The sequence below is a fragment of the Pyrus communis genome, chromosome 10, assembly GCF_041283825.1.
Source record: "Pyrus communis isolate YQ-2024b chromosome 10, ASM4128382v1, whole genome shotgun sequence".
Taxonomy (NCBI): domain Eukaryota; kingdom Viridiplantae; phylum Streptophyta; class Magnoliopsida; order Rosales; family Rosaceae; genus Pyrus; species Pyrus communis.
In genome coordinates this window covers 31,080,679-31,099,525 of record NC_142574.1, presented here as the reverse complement: position 1 = coordinate 31,099,525, position 18,847 = coordinate 31,080,679, and the positions used below count along the sequence as shown (strand labels likewise).

The following is an 18,847-nucleotide window of genomic DNA, read 5'->3' as shown; positions in this document are numbered from 1 at the left end:
TAGGCTTCGGTTGAGTAACATTAGGAAAATGGATCCTCTCCGAATTCCTTCCATCAAATCCAGTCAATCAACAAATTCGAGCTTTTAAAATTTGATCTACCGGCTAAAAACAGGGGGTCCGTTACAAGTTATAATAAGTTTAGCCGTTAGATCAAATTTCAAGGACCCGGATTGGGATTGGCGGATCCCTTTCCTAACATTAGAAGTAGAAGTAGATATGAGACACGTTTACAAATGAAAGCGTTTCAGTTTCTCAAACTAATCATGCAACGCTATATACAATAATTAAAATATGTAAGAACACTTAATCAGTTTCATGATTCATCTTGTATTCCGTCTTAATAGGTTTCATGTTCTTTTTTCTCAATAATTATTTGTTACACATATTCAAGATATTATCTACCGCTTATTCGTGTAATTCCTCGTCGACCACTTGAACACAAAAAACAAACAAACAAACTTCTTTATTGTCAATGACTTATTCAATGCACCCCTATAGTCTGAGGGGACGTGTTTCACACGCTACCATTGTTGAAAGCATAGTCTCGCCTAATCCTACTATGTGACTTTGAGATGCCTCACCGCAAGTGAAACGTCTCTGCCAAGACTGCAGATATCACAAATTTCGTGTTGCACAAGCCGAATTGTCGTCAATTTTCATCATCCCTCGTTACCTCGGCACCTTACTTTCCAATGAACGACAGGCGTTCGTTGTCATAAGGCAGCCTGACATCCAAAATGATCTCGTAGATTCATATTTCTCTAAACCTGAGAGCAAAGCCGCGTCGTCCCCAAACGGGCAGTTGGACCCACAGTGTCCCCCAGAGCCTGAACAAGCCCATGTTCCACCAACGGCCCTCTCCTGGGTGTCCATATAAAATAGTAGGGTGTTATTGTCCGCAACGTTTTATATTAGGGTGTTATTGTCCGCAACGTGAAACGTTGCGGCACGCACTATATTGTTAGTATGTCATCTAATGAATCTTTAAATTCTTGTTCAGCTTAATTCATCAAATATAAGGGCAGAATCAAGAATTTTCACGAGTTGACTATTGATTTTAATTTGATGGGCGATGTAGGGTGACTTTTTCACAATACAAGGGCGAAATTAAGAATTTTCAAAAAACGAATAGAACAACGGGATATCAAATAAAAGTGGAAATTAATATAAAATAGTTCTTGTGCACAGTAAAAGTGATCAAAAAAATTCAGATATCGCTTCACCAACCAAATCGGAGGGAATTTATAACTGCAAAATTTGGGACCTTCAAATCCCAAATGGAGATGTTATTTTACAAAATTTGGGACGTAGGAGGAATATGGAGACGGTTATTTTACACAAAAACCCACGAGCCTGGGAGAAGGTTAAAATGAAAGACTTCATCTGCTGCTGCTGCTCCAAGTAAGTAATTCCTCAACGAACGATTTGAATTCGAATATACAAAATTTTGTTTTATTTGTAGACTCCACCTTTTAAACGTGCGCCGCAGTGTTTGTCAATAAATCGTCTGATGGCGGCTCAATTCAAATGCGACTCGAGTCCCTCCCCCAGATGAAACGCCTAGCCCAGTCCGTTACCACCAGTGCCCTGTTGCGCCAGCTCACTTGTTTGCTGAAATATTGTTCAAAAGCAAATGTGTTGAGATTGGTGCTACCGCTCGATGAACCATGATGATGTTATTTTCCAAGTGTTCGCAGTGTAGCGCGACGTTAAATATGCAGCTGTATCTAAATAGTAAGTAATAATACCTCGCATAAACAGAATACCAAAGCCACTGGGAGCTGTGGCCAATGGAAACCCAGTCTCCCGGAAGTTGAGCTGCTGTCTGCTCTCCTCCCAATGGAGCAAACTGCCCGAGATGCTTGTACCTTCACGAAAGAATGAATCGTTCAACATATTAGCTGACCAAGACACCGCTAAAAATATAGGGTCCGTTCGATAATCATCTTGTTTTTTGTTTAATTATCAATTAAAGAAGGCCCTAATTTCAAACATAAGAAAGCAAGAAGAAATTTGAATTGTACCTAAAGGGTCGAAACCGATGGCGACCTTCTCCACGGAACCTGAGAGGACCTTCAGGATTTTTCTCAGCCTCTTCCATACGGTTGAAACACTTGGCAAGGTAGACACCTTGTTGAGCAGCAACCTGGAATGCATGACATTTAAGAGGCAAATAAGACCCAAACATAATTTATACGGAGAAAACATGCGTCTTGATAAAAATTACAATTATCGAAATGTTCGTATACCAAACCAAGTACCTGGGCTGTGGCTGGAAGATTTTTCATCTGGGAATCCACTTTAGAAAGAGCGGTCTTGAACTCTTCAATATTCAACTCCACATTTCCTTTTGAAACATCCGCTGTTTCCTTCAAAAGATCAACCATATTTTTCATCTGTTTGCTCTTCAGATAAAGCTCCACCTGAGGATACCTTTCACAGATATCTTTAATCACTTCTTGATACTCGTCATTTGTAAGTGTTCCCGAATTATCCTTGTCCGCCTTGCGAAATATGGCAGCAATATCCTCCTGAAAAGCAAACAGGCATTAAGAAAACAAACTAGACATAATAATGGAAGATTTAAACAAAGGATCGATCCAATATGATAGAAATGTACTGCACTCGTTGGTTATTTGCATATAACACAGATTTCGTGTAGCTAATAAGCAAATAGAGAATCAACAACTGGTTTATCATATTGATTTTAACGGAGAAACCAATCAAATTTCCAGTTTACATGACTCCTGTCTCCAGAGATATCAAAGCCTCCAATTTTAATGCAGTCTTACAAATTAATAGCATAAAAATAACTGTTCATCATGTAGCCAGAACTCCTGATGCCGATTAACAACAGGAAAAACAATGCCACATTCTGCTGAACAAACTATTTCAGAGAGAAGATAACAAATAAAAGAATGACGAGACAAAAATCTATTGCAAACTGCATTTTCCAGCATTATCATTGCAACTTGCAACACATTAGAGAAATAAAAAGTGCAGTTACCATGACTTTGCGCTGATTTATTGTGGCACAATCACCAATTGCATACACTTTGTCACATCCCTCCACACGCAGCCATTCATCAGTTGCTAAAGCTCGTCGATTACCCTGATATTCAAGTAACATATGCTAGTTTAATAGCAGTGACATTTGCTTGTAAAAGACACATGATTGCACATCATAAGCTTTCTTAAGACAGAGAAGTCAATTAAGCATCAATGAGAAGGAGAAACACACCTGACCAACTTGAGTCATGAAATCCTTTATGAAAGGACGCGTTCCAATACCAGTTGACCAGAGAGCCATTCCATAAGGCATAACAGAAACTTCCCCACCATTTTTCATTTCTTTGGTATAGATTTCTTTATCAGTTACTTTCACAACCATGGATCCTGTTTTCAGATCAATACCGTCTCTTTGAAACTTTTCTTCAGCAAAAGATGTGATTCTTTTGTCAAACCTGTAAAAACATGAGAAGAATTTAATGATAATGAAGAAATAAAAAGCAGATATGGCTACTTTAAACAACAAAGTACTAGTTCCGAACAAATAACAAAGGTTTAGCATTTCCGATGCTTTACTAACATATTCAGAATATGATCTCCAGCCTCGAGAAGTGTAATTCTAACTAGATCCTTGACCCCGGGATACAATTTGACCAAATCCTCGTTGACAAAATCGTGAAGTTCTGCAGCAAATTCCACACCAGTTGGGCCACCCCCGACAACAGCAAAATGAAGAATTCTCTTTTTATCCTCATCGCTTACAGTTGGAAGGCTTGCCTTTTCAAAGCAGTCAATAACAGTCCTTCGAATCTTTTGAGCATCTTCTACTTCCTGCATGAAGTAATTTCCCGAGACGAATAAAACAAAGATGCCAACATCAACTAACAAACCTGGTGAAAAAACTCCATTCATTTTCTTTATGCTACCAGCGGTAGCTGATGTGGGGATTTAATTTCACAGGAGAAAACTTACAAGAATATATTGATTAATACAAATACAAGGTTTTCAAGAAAATAACCTTCAAGAAGTGGCAGTTCTCCATCACACCAGGAGTATTGAATGTATTAACATTGGCTCCCACAGCTATAATAAGGTAGTCATAATCCACAACAAACTCTTCATGTCCATCCAAATTGTTTTCTAGATTAGAATGGCAATAGATTTTCTTGTTTTGCGCATCGATCTTCAGACACGCAGCTTCACTGAAGTGAACGTCCACATTTTTCTGTACAAAAGAATCATTGTCCAGTCAAATAATAAGTGATGGCAACCAGAGACTCTGAAAACACTAAGCAACAAGCGCTACCTTTCTAACAATGTTTCGAATGGGTTCAACAATGCTGCGAGCTTCCACCGTACCACAGGTAACACTTGGTAGCAGAGGGGTGAAGGAAAAGTAATTCCGAGGTGATATGATCTGAACCTCATAGTTGGGATTTTTCAGATTCCTCAAGAAACTTGTTCCAGCCCAGCCAGTTCCAAGTATCACAATCTTCTGTTTCTTATTGTCCACTTGATCTATGACAGGCGCGCTGCTGATCAGTTTTGGCTCAGGGGTTGCCTCAGCGTAAGCCACATAGCCGCCGCCACTGCCATAGCACAAAACCAAAACATAATCGTAAGGTGCATCATGTAATATGCGAGCATATTAACACCAAATTGTAGTATCACTCTCATATAGGGCTTGCGGCGCCAAGTATATTTAATTTTTACTCTCTGCGATCTTTTAGTTATCTACGAATAAGCATTCTCATTCGTTCACTACCTTTATGCACATAGAAACATTTTAAGTCAGTAAAACTGTTAAGCATAAAACAAGTAAAGACGCATAGTTTCAATCTAAATTCCCTAAATAATCGGCAAAATTGGATGAATCTGTGGATGGTGATTCTTTTATAGCCACGGAACCACCAACGAATTGGCTGCAATTCATAGCTTGAACTAACAGACCACACTCCACAGCATCATTTTAAGTCAACGAAACAGCGCTAATCAAGTACACATCCAATGCTATATTTTCGTGCATGTTTCGAATGGCGTCAAAATTGCCACCATAAGACATGATCTATTGAACCACAGCATCCTTTTGAGTCAGTAAAACTCGTTAAGACAAAAACAAGTAAACGCGCATAATTTCGAACTAAATTCCAAAAATATGTTGCAAGATTGGATGAATCTGTGCATGCTAATTCTGTTACATCAACGGAGCCGCCACTTTGGCAGCGGCTCTTGAAACTCAATGTTTCAGATCAATGAACTCCAATTTCCTCACAATTTCAACTTACAGATTCAATTTCCCACATATGTGAAATAAGTCCAAGAGATCTGATCGACTAAAGAGACTTCCAAAAATTTTGGAACAAAAAAAAATATGAACAGAGCAAATATTTTCGAATTAAACAGAAATAATCGATTCGTAAAGGAATCAAATGGAAATTAACAGCCAATAAACTAGAAAAATAAGAAACCTAAATTTAGAAATTTCGCTCAAATAAATACTCAATAATCGAACTGAATAATCACAGAGGAAGCAGTTGAACACACAGAAGACGAAAGAGATGACCGAGAGACAGACAGACAGACAGACAGACAGAGAGGAGAGAGAGGAGAGATAGAGAGAGTATATACCTGACGGCGACGACGACGAGCATTTTGGAAGCCTTAGGATAATCATGGAAGGCTTTAGAAACTCGGTCGAAGAAAGCGAAACCTCGCATTTTCGGCGGTTTCAAGCTTTTCGGCGCTCAGATCTGCAGCCGAAAAAGCACAAAATCTAGAGAGAGAAGCAGAAGGAGGCGGAGGAGGAACAGGGGAAGTTACAGAGAAAAATGGGGAGAGAGAGAGAGAGAGAGATTAAAGAATCCGGAGAGGTTGGAGGCGAAGGTTCCAGCCATGCCGACGACATGGACCGCAAGGCACAACCCTCGCCACGTGTGACGCGGATGCGAATCGAATCAAAACGGAGCGGTTCGTTTGTAAGAGCTGGACACGTCCGCCATGGTGGGCCCTATGATGTGCTGGAGCTCGAGGGCTGCGTGATCGATTCTATGCTAAATGCACGGCTCATGTTTTATTTTATTTTTGAATTTAGAAAATTTTTTGTTAGATGGACGGACGTTGGCTTCTTTGTCTAATAGCACAGTATCGTATGTCAATTTTTTTTTACGTGACGTTATTAAAATAGAAATGTTGTTGTAATAGTGTACTTAGTTTATATAACTTTTCTGTTTTTGGGTTTCTGTATTCGAAGCTTATTATGCAATTCTTATTAGCTTATTTTAATGACCTATCTTAACGAATTAAGAATTCGAATCTCTTTTTAACAACTTAAATCTCTTAATTTTTTACCGTCGAATACAAAAATTTGAAAAGAATCTTGATACAAGGAAAAGGACCACATTGACATCATCACATGCCACATGGCTGTGGCAGAGGGAAGATGCGTAGTTGTAAGTTGAGAGATTTTTTAGTGTGATTTGCACACGAGGTGGTATATCATGTGTCACTATACAAATAGTGAGATATGTGTGTTGAAAAGTTAATAACTTAAAAAAAATAAAATTTCCCACCACTTACATAAAAACACGTGATGTACTATCTGTATTCCCGTCACAATAAAAAATTTATCCCGCAGAGTAAGTTAGCATGCGGCCCCAGAATCAGCGGAATAACACCAAATCTTTGACTATTTTTTAGTTTTTATTGATGCTTACTAAATATCGAGTTTATTTATTTATTATTTGCTATGGTGAAATTTTATTATTTTGTGGCCTTTGGCAGACTAAATCTCGAGAAATAGAACGAAGACATTTTATGGAACATGCTCTGTTGTTTCCGAGACGTCTTGCATTTGTCTTCTTACCTCAACAAATAAGTTGGTCAAACAAAATAGAAGAAATTGTTGTAATGGTCTCTTAATTTTAACTTAACTGAAACAATAGTTTTTCAACTAAAAATTCATGATTATTGGTCCTTTAACACTTTAAAATGTGCAGTTATGATTTTTTTTTTGTCAACTTCATGAGAACTTTCATCAAATCGAGTTGTGTTGGAATAATCATTGCTACAATTGAGTTAAAGTTGATGAGCCATTTCTTCAATTGGATTAAAGTTAAGGAATCATTGCTTTAATTAGGTTAAAGTTAAGGGACAATTTCTCTAATTGGGTTAAAGTTAAGGGATCATTCCTACAATTTTTTCATTTAGTTTTTCATATTTTTCCCTTGATTCTAACCTCACGTGAGTGACACATGACTCATTTTAACAGAAATTTTAACGAAGTTGACGAAAATGATCATTGCTACACGTTTTGATAAGTTAAGGAACTAATAATCATGAATTTTTAGTTAAGAGATCATTGTACAAATTGGATTATAATTGATAGAACATTACTACAATTTTCTCAACAAAATAAATGAAGAGAAATGCAAAAGCACTTTTAAACTAATCCTACTTCTTAGGCTCGCTTATTTTTTTTAAGAAAGTCTTGTTTTTCTGCCTTATGCGTGTGTGGTTTGGCAGCTGTGACATCAAAAGAGGTCGGTGGTCGGTACGAGCAAGATTACGACGTTTGCTTACAAAAAAAAAAATTAATGTGTCAAATGAAATGAGCATAAAGCTTTAAAATTTGTTGGGACAGGTTGTTCAACCTAAATTTGCATGTGATAGTTTACGTCGCTCAAAAGGCATGTGACTTGCCAACCTTTATATAATACTCGAACATGTCAAGAGCATGAAGAGTGTGCTTTCATCAAACCATTCCCTTTTCTTTTGTTGGATAAATATCAACAATCAATAATAATTGTACGTATGCTAATAAATAATAAATGTGAATAAATAAATAACAGAGTATTAACAATGCGAAATATGTACCTTTTTCATATTTGGAGAAGCTCTAGGAGTCGAGCTGAATTCCGAATCTGCAAGGACATAGAAAGACGATTAGTAAATCAGAAAGCAGTCTAGCAAAAGTACAAAGCGGCCGAAGGACTAAGCAGTCTACTTACCAAGGATGAAGATTGTTGGAACACACATCTCGAGGTAAGAATCAGACTCTCATTCTCCACTTATATCCAAAGTCTCCTTGGCCCAGTCATGGTTTTCCTTACTCGAGTGGTCAAAGAGCCTATGGCGAGATTGCAGCTACCCAACTCCTTCAATGTAGCCAATGTCAAAGAAATACCAAAATTCGTTGATAGTCAAATCCAAGTCAAAGAATTGGTTTGGATTGTCAAACCCATCATCACGCGAACCGCATTGTGAGAACATTGGGTAGGGGCACACTCCATGGAGCAGAGCACCTCTTGGAAGAAGCGCGATATGGGAAAAGTGAATCCCAATACGAAGTAATAAGGATGGAACTTGATGGCTCTCCGATCCCCACCACATGGCTCACGACTGCTACTTTCCTTGACTCGTCTCACACACACCCCAGACGGAATAGCATGCCTATATGCCTCAAGAAAGTCTCTAAACAAGTCATCGGAGCTAATTTTGAAGTGAGTAACCTTGAAGTAGTCGACCTTGTTCAAAGACCCGCCTTGACGATACAATGGCAGCACACCATCCTCATTCTTATGGCTTGAGGAAGACATGCTTGAAGAAATTCTACAAAGACGCTAGGAAAATTCATTAGGCGGCTGCACAAAAAAAAAAAAAAAAAAAAAAAAAAAAAAAAAAAAAAAAAAAAAAAAAAAAGGGAAGCCACGGCACACCAAGCTTTACAGCCCAACAAGGCACTCGACCTCTCTCTTTTCCCTCAGGCGGGGGCCTGAGCCCAGCCACAAAAAATAAAAATAAAAAATTATAACCCCCGGCCCCAATGGAAAGAATAGGGGTCAGCGCCCCCACATTCTTTCTCTCCTTCTGGCATGGGCCGAAGCCCAAGTAAATCTCTTCAGCTTGGCCCGCGCCAACCCCAGCTCGGCATCCCAACGCCCATCTCCCTGGCCCAAGCCAGCCACGCGCCAAAGCCCAAGGTCCGCGTCGCCAGCCCTCGACCCAAGCTGAGCCTTCACCGCGCCTTGTCACCCACGCCAGCCAGGCCGTTGCCTTCTCCAACCTACCATCACACGTCCTCGACCCCTGTTGAACCAAATTTCAAGCCCCGAGGCCCCCAAAAATTATGAAGACAAGGAAAAATTAATTTTTTCTTACCTTGGAGTAGCGTGAAGATGAAGAAAGCAACGAAAGACAGTCATTTGCACGAGCAAGTGTAAAAGATTGCTAGGGGAGGGAGAACAAATATCCTCTAGCCCACTCTCTCTTGTAGGGTAGAATAAATTGCTCTTTAAAGTTGATTTAATAATCTACTTAAGGTAGACTTAAATAGACTTTAGAAGTAATTTATTTCCCTTTCCTAGAAGGATCTAATTTCCAATTAAAAAGGGAATCTACATCAAAATAGGAAACAAGGAATCTACATCAAAATAGGAAACAATCTTATGTTTTCTAAAGCAAGAAGATCTCTACACCTGTTGCCCTTTCCTGCAAACAACCCAATAGGTGCGGGGGCATTTGTGTAATAAAAAATAATTAAGAAAAATATGGAGACGACACGTGGATTCTTGGGTGAAAAAGACAAAATTACCCTCGAGGCACACCGGGATTCCCACACGCAAGTAGCGGACAATAACGCCACAATCAAGGTCAAAATTGATCAAAATTGTAAGATCCCACATCGCCCAGGGGAGTGATCTTTATATGTATATTCTCATCCCTACCTAGCACGAGGTCTTTTGGGAGTTCACTGGCTTCGGGTTCCATGGGAACTCCGAAGTTAAGCGAGAAGGGGGCTAGAGCAATCCCAGGATGGGTGACCCACTGGGAAGTTGCTCGTGAGTTCCCAAAAACAAAACCGTGAGGGAATGGTAAGCCCAAAGCGGACAATATCATGTTACGGTGGTGGAGGGGGCCCGGGAAGTGATCCATCTCGGGCCGGGATGTGACAATTGGTATTAGAGCCTAACCCTGGCTGCGTGTGTGCCGACGAGGATGTCGAGCCCCTAAGGAGGTGGATTGTAAGATCCCACATCGTCCAGGGGAGTGATCCTTATATGTATATTCCTATCCCTACCTAGCACGAGGCCTTTTGGGAGCTCACTGGTTTTGGGTTCCATGGGAACTCCGAAGTTAAGCGAGAAGGGGGGCAATCCCAGGATGGGTGACCCACTGGGAAGTTGCTCGTGAGTTCCCAAAAACAAAACCGTGAGGGAATGGTAAGCCCAAAGTGGACAATATCGTGCTACGGTGGTGGAGCGGGCCCGAGAAACGATCTGCCCCGGGCGGGGATGTGACAAAAATAGTATCTATTCAAAACCTATTTCATCCATCCTCATCAAATCCTTCTCACAAGGTAACCTTCAATTATTCATTCAAAATAGGATTAATTACCTAGATTAATTGATTAATTTCCTAATTAATTAATTAATCTCCTAATTGATTGCAAGATATTATTTTGACATAATATCTTGGAATTACATTAAAAAAGCACCATAAGTGGCCGGACCCCTTTTCTCCAAATAGGGGCCGGCCACACCCCTATAAATAGCTCACATTTCTCCCAAAAACCTAATTCCAACTCTCTTACTAAATTCTCCAAATTTCTCCAAACATTTTCCCCTCAAATTCTAACTTTGGCATCGGAGGTTCTTCGGCCAAAGCCCACCCCCCCCCCCCCCCCCAAAAAAAAATCATCGTGGGCGCGTAAGGCTCTTGGCCTTGACGTAAGGTGTAAATTGTTTTGCACGTGCAATTTCGTCCAAGAAGAAGAAGGCGGAAATTTGCATCCACAATTACATTAAAAAAAAAAAGCGCTAAAACATAATGTCGATCTAAGGTTATATCCAACCATCTTCAATGCACATTCTCAAATTTTCAAAACATATCTAATGCGTATGCTCAACATTACCATCATTTTTGGATCCAAATGGGAGAATATGAATTTTGCATTAAAGATTAGAGGCTTACAAATATTTAGATTTTTATGTTATTATTAGTTAATTTTAGTGTTCAAATGTTTACATTTTAACATGTTATCGGAACAAATTATCTATGTGCAAAGCTTAACAGTCCTACATTCTAATACATTAACCAATTAATATTTTTCATATGTTAGGCAAGAGATTAAAAATGTCACGAAGAAGATGACCCGTTATAATACTTTTTGTGGATGCAAATTTCTTCCTCCTTGATCTTGGACAAAATTGCACTTACAAAACAAATAACACCTTAGGTTAAGGCCAAGACCCTCATGCGCCCACAATGAATTGGGGGGGGGGGGCTTTGGCTGAAGAACCTTCGATGCCAAAGTTAGAATTTAGAGAGAAAAGTGTTTGAGAGTTTTGGAGAATTTTAGCAAGAGTATGAACCTAGCTTTTTAGAGAAAAATGGGGTTCAATATATAGAGCATGGCCGGTCCCCTTTGGAGAAAAGGTGGCCGGCCCTTTGGGGTATTTTTGGTGTGTAATGGGTGATTAATTGGTATAATGGGTGATTTAATTGGTGATTAATGGATTAATTAGGAAATAAATCCATTAATTAATCAATTAACCTAATTTTTATGGAATGTTTTGAAGGTTATGGAATGATTGTTTTGTAGAGAATATGGAATGAGGAAGGATGAAATAATTTCGAATTTGTTACCTTCTTTGGACACTTTTGACTTGGTTGAGGGATGATTACCCGCTACTCGCGCGTAGAAATCTCAGTATGCCTCAAGAGTATTTTGTCCTCTTCTATCCAAATATCAAGAAAATAAAGGAAACCAATCTGAAGAGGATCCGAATCCATAGTTAAACCCATCATCCTATTTGACATCACATAAGAAGAAAGATTCAGGTGACATCAAAAATATATACGAAAGTATAACACTCATCACGTATTTTGCACGAAAATTTATACTGAGGAACTCATGCATTATATAACCTACAGAGCTAGCTAGGGCCATAGATTTAAAGACGACTGATACAACAATTACAAGTCATGCAGTTTGACAAGTTAGCATGCAGACAATGCCATGAGCTGACATTTGAGCTCAGCAGCTGTCGACCTTATTATAAACAGTGCAAATCATATGGAGCACATTGCACACGATCTGTCTCGATGTTCTTCAATGGAATTGGATTCCATACGGATCTATTTTATAGAAATTATAAAGATTCTCACATCTTAATTATTTATTGTATATCATACGATCATAAATTATTTAACTTTTTGTATTTAAAATTAAACACAAATAATATATGACAAAAACTAACTGCATGATTTTCTATAAACGGCTAGAATATAAAGATCTCTAAGATCCTCACAAAGTGAATCTGGAAAGGATCCTCTTCCTTCTTCAATAGCATGCACTGCTAGCTAGGGTTCAAGAATACTAGCTACAATTCTAATGTGAACTCATGCTCTTTTTATATGGTATTAATAAACTTCGTATGTATTGCAGTGTTTTAGTACTACATAATAATTGACCGTTAAAATCTAAATTGAAAATTATATAAATGTGAGATTGTCCCCACATTTTTCATACTAAATCTCAAAAATTCCGAAATCCTAATGTTAGGAACATATGTCGTAACAGAACTAACACAAGTTACACTATAAATGAATGATGAGGATCATGGCACAATGTTCATAACCCATTTACATGTTATACAACAACAACAATAGTAACAACAAATTTTTACCTTATTAAGTGAGATTGGCTGTATAAATCATAGAATGTCCCTGTGCTCGGTTTTGCACTGAATCTTCACAAAATTTTCTCTACTCCTTTTACCTTGTGTTTCTGTCTTATAATACGAACAAATTAATTATGTTATAAATAAAAGTGTTTCAGTATCGAATAATAATTTTTCTTGTCATTAAGCATAAGGCCAGAAACATCTAAATTAATCACTATCTTAATGTGAGATTGTCCCCTTCTTTTATACATCAAAATTATCTCTTATCAATTCCATTCCAATGCTTGTGCACATGCACCATGGACCATGCCCCTCCCTCCTCTTCAAGTGCACTGTGGAGTATGGACCACAAGTTCAAATCCCACCACACCACACTAGCCTCCACGTGTCCCTTAAACCTCTTCAATCAATGTCATTCATCGTATCGAAAGAAAAAATAGAATTTTAACGAAAAATTCTTGATATTGTTTATTTTAACGAAAAATTATATATTTATATTAGAAAATTAATTGTAGTACCATTCACTTTATCTTTTATTTTGTTCTTATCATTAAAACTCAAAGTTTTCAAATTATTTTCATTAGTTTTTCTAAGAAAAAAAAAGGTATTGGGCTAAGGGCGTATTAGACACTCCAACTAAACATTTTAACCTTGGTAATATACAACGGTAAACTATTACACAAACATTTCAGCACCCCAAAATCCCATCATCCCAAAACATTTCACGAAAAATGTTTTGGATACTCTCTCAAAAGTGAAATTCTTTGTACATTCAGTCATTTTATTTTTAGCACAATAATTTATGATGTTAGTACAAAAATTAACGTTAGACTATAAAATAACATAAAATTCATACAAAGTTGCCGTTAAGCATTTCTCAACACTCCAATTTTCACAATCTCCATTTAACATTTAGGTTTGGATTATTATTCTGTTAATTTAAATTAATTTAGTGTTGATTATCACTCGAATAAAAGAAGAGAACATAATCCATCTTGCATTGATATTAATCTCATTACCAATCCAACATTAGCTGAACCTAAAATCGCCTGAGAACTGCCATTTCTCGGCGCAAAATTCATTGCTTCTCGTCGGAGATATATCAATCTCTATCAAATTTTCTTCCTCGTGATCGTGATCAACCCGAAAATCCAAGCTGCCTCTCTTTGAATTGCCGTCCAGAGCAATCTCTATCAGCCCTTCTCTATCCTCTTCCCACCGGAAACATATCGCCTCCGGTGAGTCCCACACTCCATCCACCGAAAACCGGCCGTCCGAAGAGCTATCCGAGTCCGACTCCGGGTAATACAATGACAACGAAGGGTGCTTATCAAGACTCAGAACTAGGTCTCCTTCCTTTCGATTCGAAGCAGGGTCGTTTTCATCCGGATCCACCTCATCTTCTTCACCTTCATACTCTTCATAAATGACCTCCAATGGCGCCTTCAGGTTCCACTCAACGAACAAGTCTTCGAAACACGCGTTCGGGTCGAAACCCGCTTCGCTTTCGGAGTCCGTTTCGGATTGGTTGTCGAAAAATCTGTGTTCTTGGTCGTCTTGCAAACTTGGGATTTGTTCTTGGACTCCATTGCTGCTTCCCCTGTTTTCTTCGCTTTCGAGCAGAGAGCGATTGGTTTCCATTTGTTCGCGTTCATCGTCTTCCGTTTCAATCCTCTGAATCGCGCCCATACGGAGAATCGTGAGTAGGAGAATTCCGGTGATGATCAGGACCGGCGAGAAAACGATTCGGAGGAAATGGTTCGGGAGGTAGAGGAGGATCAGAGCATAGAGAGCGACAATGCTGGAAAACAGAGGACTTGAGGAGATCGAAGAGCAAAAGTTCGTCATGGTTTCAGAAATTTGCAAGTTTGGAATGGAAGTTAAGATCTTGAATTCCCAGATGATGAGACTCGCATTTTCTTCCATGAAAATGCAATCTTTCTTTATCAATAGAAATCAAAACGAAATCCCATTGGAGGTGGGAGAAGAGAGAAAATGCAGAAGGAAGAGAGATAGATAGAGAGAGTGGGCTTGGAAGAGGACTCAGGACTGGGTTGTGGGGTTTAAGAGCCTTTTAAAGTCTTTTTCGGAAGAGGAGTGCGTGTGAGCAAGGCATAGAATATAATTGTTGAGGAGGATGGTAAATTTGGTAATGTTAAAAAAAAAAAAATAGAGAAATGCTAAGAGCTTAAAAATGAGACTCTTTTGTGAATTATCTGTCAATTCATAATTTTGATACAATATTTTATAATAATGACATATAAATTAATATTAAACTATAAGATGTCAAAGAGTTCATAGAGAATCTCACTTTAAGAAAATCTCATTAGCATTTCCCTACAAAGTATCACAGGTGGGAGATTGAAGTTTTGCATTAGGTTGTCTTAATTTATCGGAATGTTTGGATTAAAATGTGACAGAGTACGTAGTAAGAAGTTAACAATGATTACAAACGTAACTTCTGAAGAACAAAGGTTTCTGAAATCCACTGGAGATTGGGATAAAACCGAAAGGTTGTTTGATTATTTCAATTGATGATTACATTGGGAGCCAAATGGCTTAAATCAAATTAAACACTGCCTTGAAAAGGCTCAAGGATCTTTGGAAATATAAACGACATATCGAACATAAATTGAAAAGCTTGAAATTTACTACAAACTTTAAAATGCTCTTTTGGGAGTCTAAACAACCTGGGATGACTTTGAACGCAACAAGCTCATGGTATAACCATGAACATTATTCTGCTCGCGACCATCTTCAACAAAAGACATATTAGACATCCAATTCTGACACTAGAATATTTTTTGTTGCCGTTTCTATGCCTTATCAATTGAATCCAATATCTGCAAACTTTATTTCTTCTTCTTCAGAATTTCAAACAATTTATTTTCTTTATCTTTCTTCGTTGAATTGAGCCATATCTTATCCTACATCTAAATGTTAGATTGAAGTAAGTATAACGTGATTACATTAAAAAAAGCTAAAACATAATTTCAATCTAAGGTGGAGCTCACACCAATAAAAATTTACATTTGCGTTTTATATCCAACCATCTCCAATGCACATTCTCAATTTTTCAAAACATATCTAATGTGTATGCTCAACATTACCATCATTTTTGGATCCAAATGGGAGAATATGAATTTTGCATTAGAGATTAGAGGCTTACCAATATTTAGAGTTTTATATTATTATTAGTTAATTTTAGTGTTCAAATGTTTACATTCTAACATGTTATCGGAACAAATTATCTATGTGCAAAGCTTAACATTCCTACATTCTAACACATTAGCCAATTAATATTTTTCATATGTTAGGCAAGAGATTAAAATTTGTAACGAAGAAGATGACCCGTTATAATACTCTTATACCACAAAGAAGAGGATATGAAGTGCTAGTTGTGATATGCATTTACCTAGGTGATCTTTGTCACATAAAATATAGAGTTAGAGATCAACCTTAAAAGGTGTATATAATTATGTGCATTCATGAATATAATCTGCCACATTCACTTAATGAGCTCAGAAGGTCACCACCAATCATCCGATGCATCAAACTAGTCCTCATTCCACGTTCTTTTCCATTTTGAATTGAGATCTTGATGTCTATGTTCGGAGTCGATGCATTTGAAATTCAGACCACTCAATTTAAATCATACTATCCTTATTTGCCAATTTCACACAAAACAAAGCCCTTGAACAGCCCAGATCTCTCTCTTGAACTTTTCAGATTTTTGAGTTTGTTGACTTCGGACACAAAGATCCAGTGAGTATCTCAACTCTTCCCTTTTAACTATAATTGCTATTGTTATGTACTTTATAGTGTTGTCGTATCACTCTTACATTACAAAATGGTACTATAAATCTATTTATGTTCTAACAAGTATAACTACTTATTGAACACAATATTCAACGTCCATAAAATATCAATCATCTCGTCTAAATATTCATAACCAAGTAATGGGAGATGTGCCTTAAATCGAAGGACAGTGCGCTCAAAGATAGGAAACGATTTCAATGCCATCTTCAAGTTATGGCCAAATGACACTGCATGTCGCTGTCTTGGCCTTGAAGTTAAACCAAAGGCAGAAGCAACTTATGTTGCATTGCTTACCATCCAAATTATATGGAAATAGAAGTAAGAGAAATAAAAATCCCTAAGGAAATTATCACTGGTTCCTTAAATAAAAAATGCAGATAACTTTTCTGAAATGATCGGGAGTTACTTATCAGCCTACCGCTCTACCAAAGAGCGAAAGAGGAAAATATGGACCTAAAACTGCCGACTCTAATTCACAGAAATATGTGAGGGTTATCACATAGCCAAGTGGTGGACCGAAAGGCATCAAAGTGGTATGGCAATGGGATTCCACTTTGGTTGGCATGCATGTGCGAGTGCTGGTAAAGTTACGGTGTAAAAGCTAAATGGAAAAACAGAAAAGAGAAGGGAGACTTCTTTTTTTGCTTTCTATAACATCCAGGTTTTGATTTGATGTTTTCAACTGAAACTCAAAGGGAACTATCTTTTTCTTGCTCTCTATAATCTATCTATCTATATATATATATATATATATATATATATATATATAAACAGTCAATTATAAGTATATAATGGCTAGGTGGCTAGGGCTCTCTGGATTTCTGTGGTGGGTCAACCGTCTACCACTAAATTCTAACTTGACTTTGAAGAAAATAATGCGGGAGTTATGATATGATTGGATGTGAAACAACATTAAATATCAAGGGTGCTCTGCTCTGAGCTTTTATACATGTATGGGGGATTAATGCAGATACATGATATAAATAAAACAGCGATCTCAAGTTAATAAGGTTCCTCGCTTTGTGAAAGTCGGGAAGAATGTATGTCGTACATAATCTTACTCTTACTTTGCAAAGATGTTGTTTCCATGATATAAATGAATGAAACAATATAGAGAGAGATGTTTCCATAGTTCACACTTGAAAACTCAAAAGTATTACTATTTTGTCATTTTCTTATGAAAAACGGTATTTTACACTAATTTACATGAAAAGAAAGATGAAGGGTTTAAACCGAGAGGCAATCCACAATTTGCCAATGTATTGCTATGTTCTTAATTTCTTTAACTCAAAGCAATAATTTTGTATATTAGTCGTTTCATGTACTTCAAGCTTGGAAACCTGGTGTATTTCGAAATTTTGGAACTTCTAAATATCAATATAGATACCAATTTTCTTATATTTTTTTGAATTTTGGGATTCACAAATTCAGGTGTTCTAAATTTGAAAATTTTCGAATCAAAACAAGTTGAAATCAAAATTTCCAATCCAATTTGTACACCTATCTAAATTCTAAACTCTAAACCGGACTTTTATATGCTTGAGTTTTCTTTGCAATATCGATTTCCATTTAATTCCAATTTTCAATGAAGAGGAGTTTTAGACAGGAAGCCATTTGGCTATAAAGGCTAAATTGATGGGCGTTGTTAGTTGTGGCAGACAACGAATATAACCCACCAATTCATATGTTCAAGGCCATATGAAATGGGTCACATACCAACTTTCCCATGCCCTCATCACATGGATTGGGACCCTTCAATTTCAAGACCAAGATTTGGTGATTCTCATTAACCACATAACTCAAAACACTTTTAGTTGTCAAAAAACGCTTTTAACACTTCTGCCGGCAATGCGGAAATTTTATTTAACCATCACTAACACTGTAACACGATTTTACTTTAATTGTCGATAAAAGAACCAAAATGCAGTCAATCATAGACAACCCAGAGTTGAAAATATACAACTGGTTCAAGAACCTATCTCCCTCCCTCCCTTGCTTCTATTATCCTATGCAGCAAATGGAAGACGTCATGCTTTACAAGAAGCATGATATGTCTTCTACTTCTTCCCGTTTCATCCGTCTGGGGGAGTAGCCTACGGCGTCAAAATGATGACCGTCGAATCTGTATAGCAGTCAGTAGTAGTACCCCGCCCAGGACGTTAATAGGCTCCATGATATTGAGTGTTAACGGGAAGAAGATGTCAATACTGAGGACCAGGAGCTGGAGTTCGATATGGTAAGCCTGAATCATAGCCAATTACACAACGAGCATAGCATAAATCGTACAAGATACACGTAACGATAATTTACAATGAAGCTACCTCCATGTGCAGGT

At 37.7% G+C, this 18,847-nt stretch overlaps 2 protein-coding genes across 2 annotated transcripts; both read right to left on the bottom strand.

The window, feature by feature from the left end:
• Positions 1–1,145: 1,145 nt before the first annotated feature.
• Positions 1,146–5,961, bottom strand: LOC137728747 (external alternative NAD(P)H-ubiquinone oxidoreductase B2, mitochondrial). Its single transcript, XM_068467502.2, has 10 exons — positions 5,639–5,961; positions 4,317–4,599; positions 4,029–4,235; positions 3,591–3,841; positions 3,243–3,465; positions 3,009–3,113; positions 2,263–2,532; positions 2,026–2,147; positions 1,750–1,869; positions 1,146–1,612 (listed from the first exon to the last, which is right to left on the bottom strand). The coding sequence occupies exons 1-10, from the start codon at positions 5,725–5,727 to the stop codon at positions 1,525–1,527; spliced, it is 1,758 nt and encodes a 585-aa protein (XP_068323603.2). The 5' UTR covers positions 5,728–5,961; the 3' UTR covers positions 1,146–1,524.
• A 7,703-nt stretch (positions 5,962–13,664) lies between these two features.
• On the bottom strand, positions 13,665–14,733 carry LOC137730316 (uncharacterized). Its single transcript, XM_068469385.2, has one exon. It carries the CDS (start codon positions 14,617–14,619, stop codon positions 13,723–13,725), a length of 897 nt encoding a protein of 298 aa, XP_068325486.2. The 5' UTR covers positions 14,620–14,733; the 3' UTR covers positions 13,665–13,722.
• Positions 14,734–18,847: the final 4,114 nt, after the last annotated feature.

Excerpts from the sequence above, each read along its gene's own strand:
- LOC137730316 (XM_068469385.2), bottom strand. The coding sequence starts at position 14,619 with ATGGAAGAAAATGCGAGTCTCATCATCTGGGAATTCAAGATCTTAACT.
- LOC137728747 (XM_068467502.2), bottom strand. The coding sequence starts at position 5,727 with ATGCGAGGTTTCGCTTTCTTCGACCGAGTTTCTAAAGCCTTCCATGAT. Across the intron at positions 4,236-4,316 it reads TTCGAAACATTGTTAGAAAG|AAAAATGTGGACGTTCACTT; the intron begins GTAGCGCTTGTT and ends TCTTTTGTACAG. Across the intron at positions 3,466-3,590 it reads GGAGATCATATTCTGAATAT|GTTTGACAAAAGAATCACAT; the intron begins GTTAGTAAAGCA and ends ATGTTTTTACAG.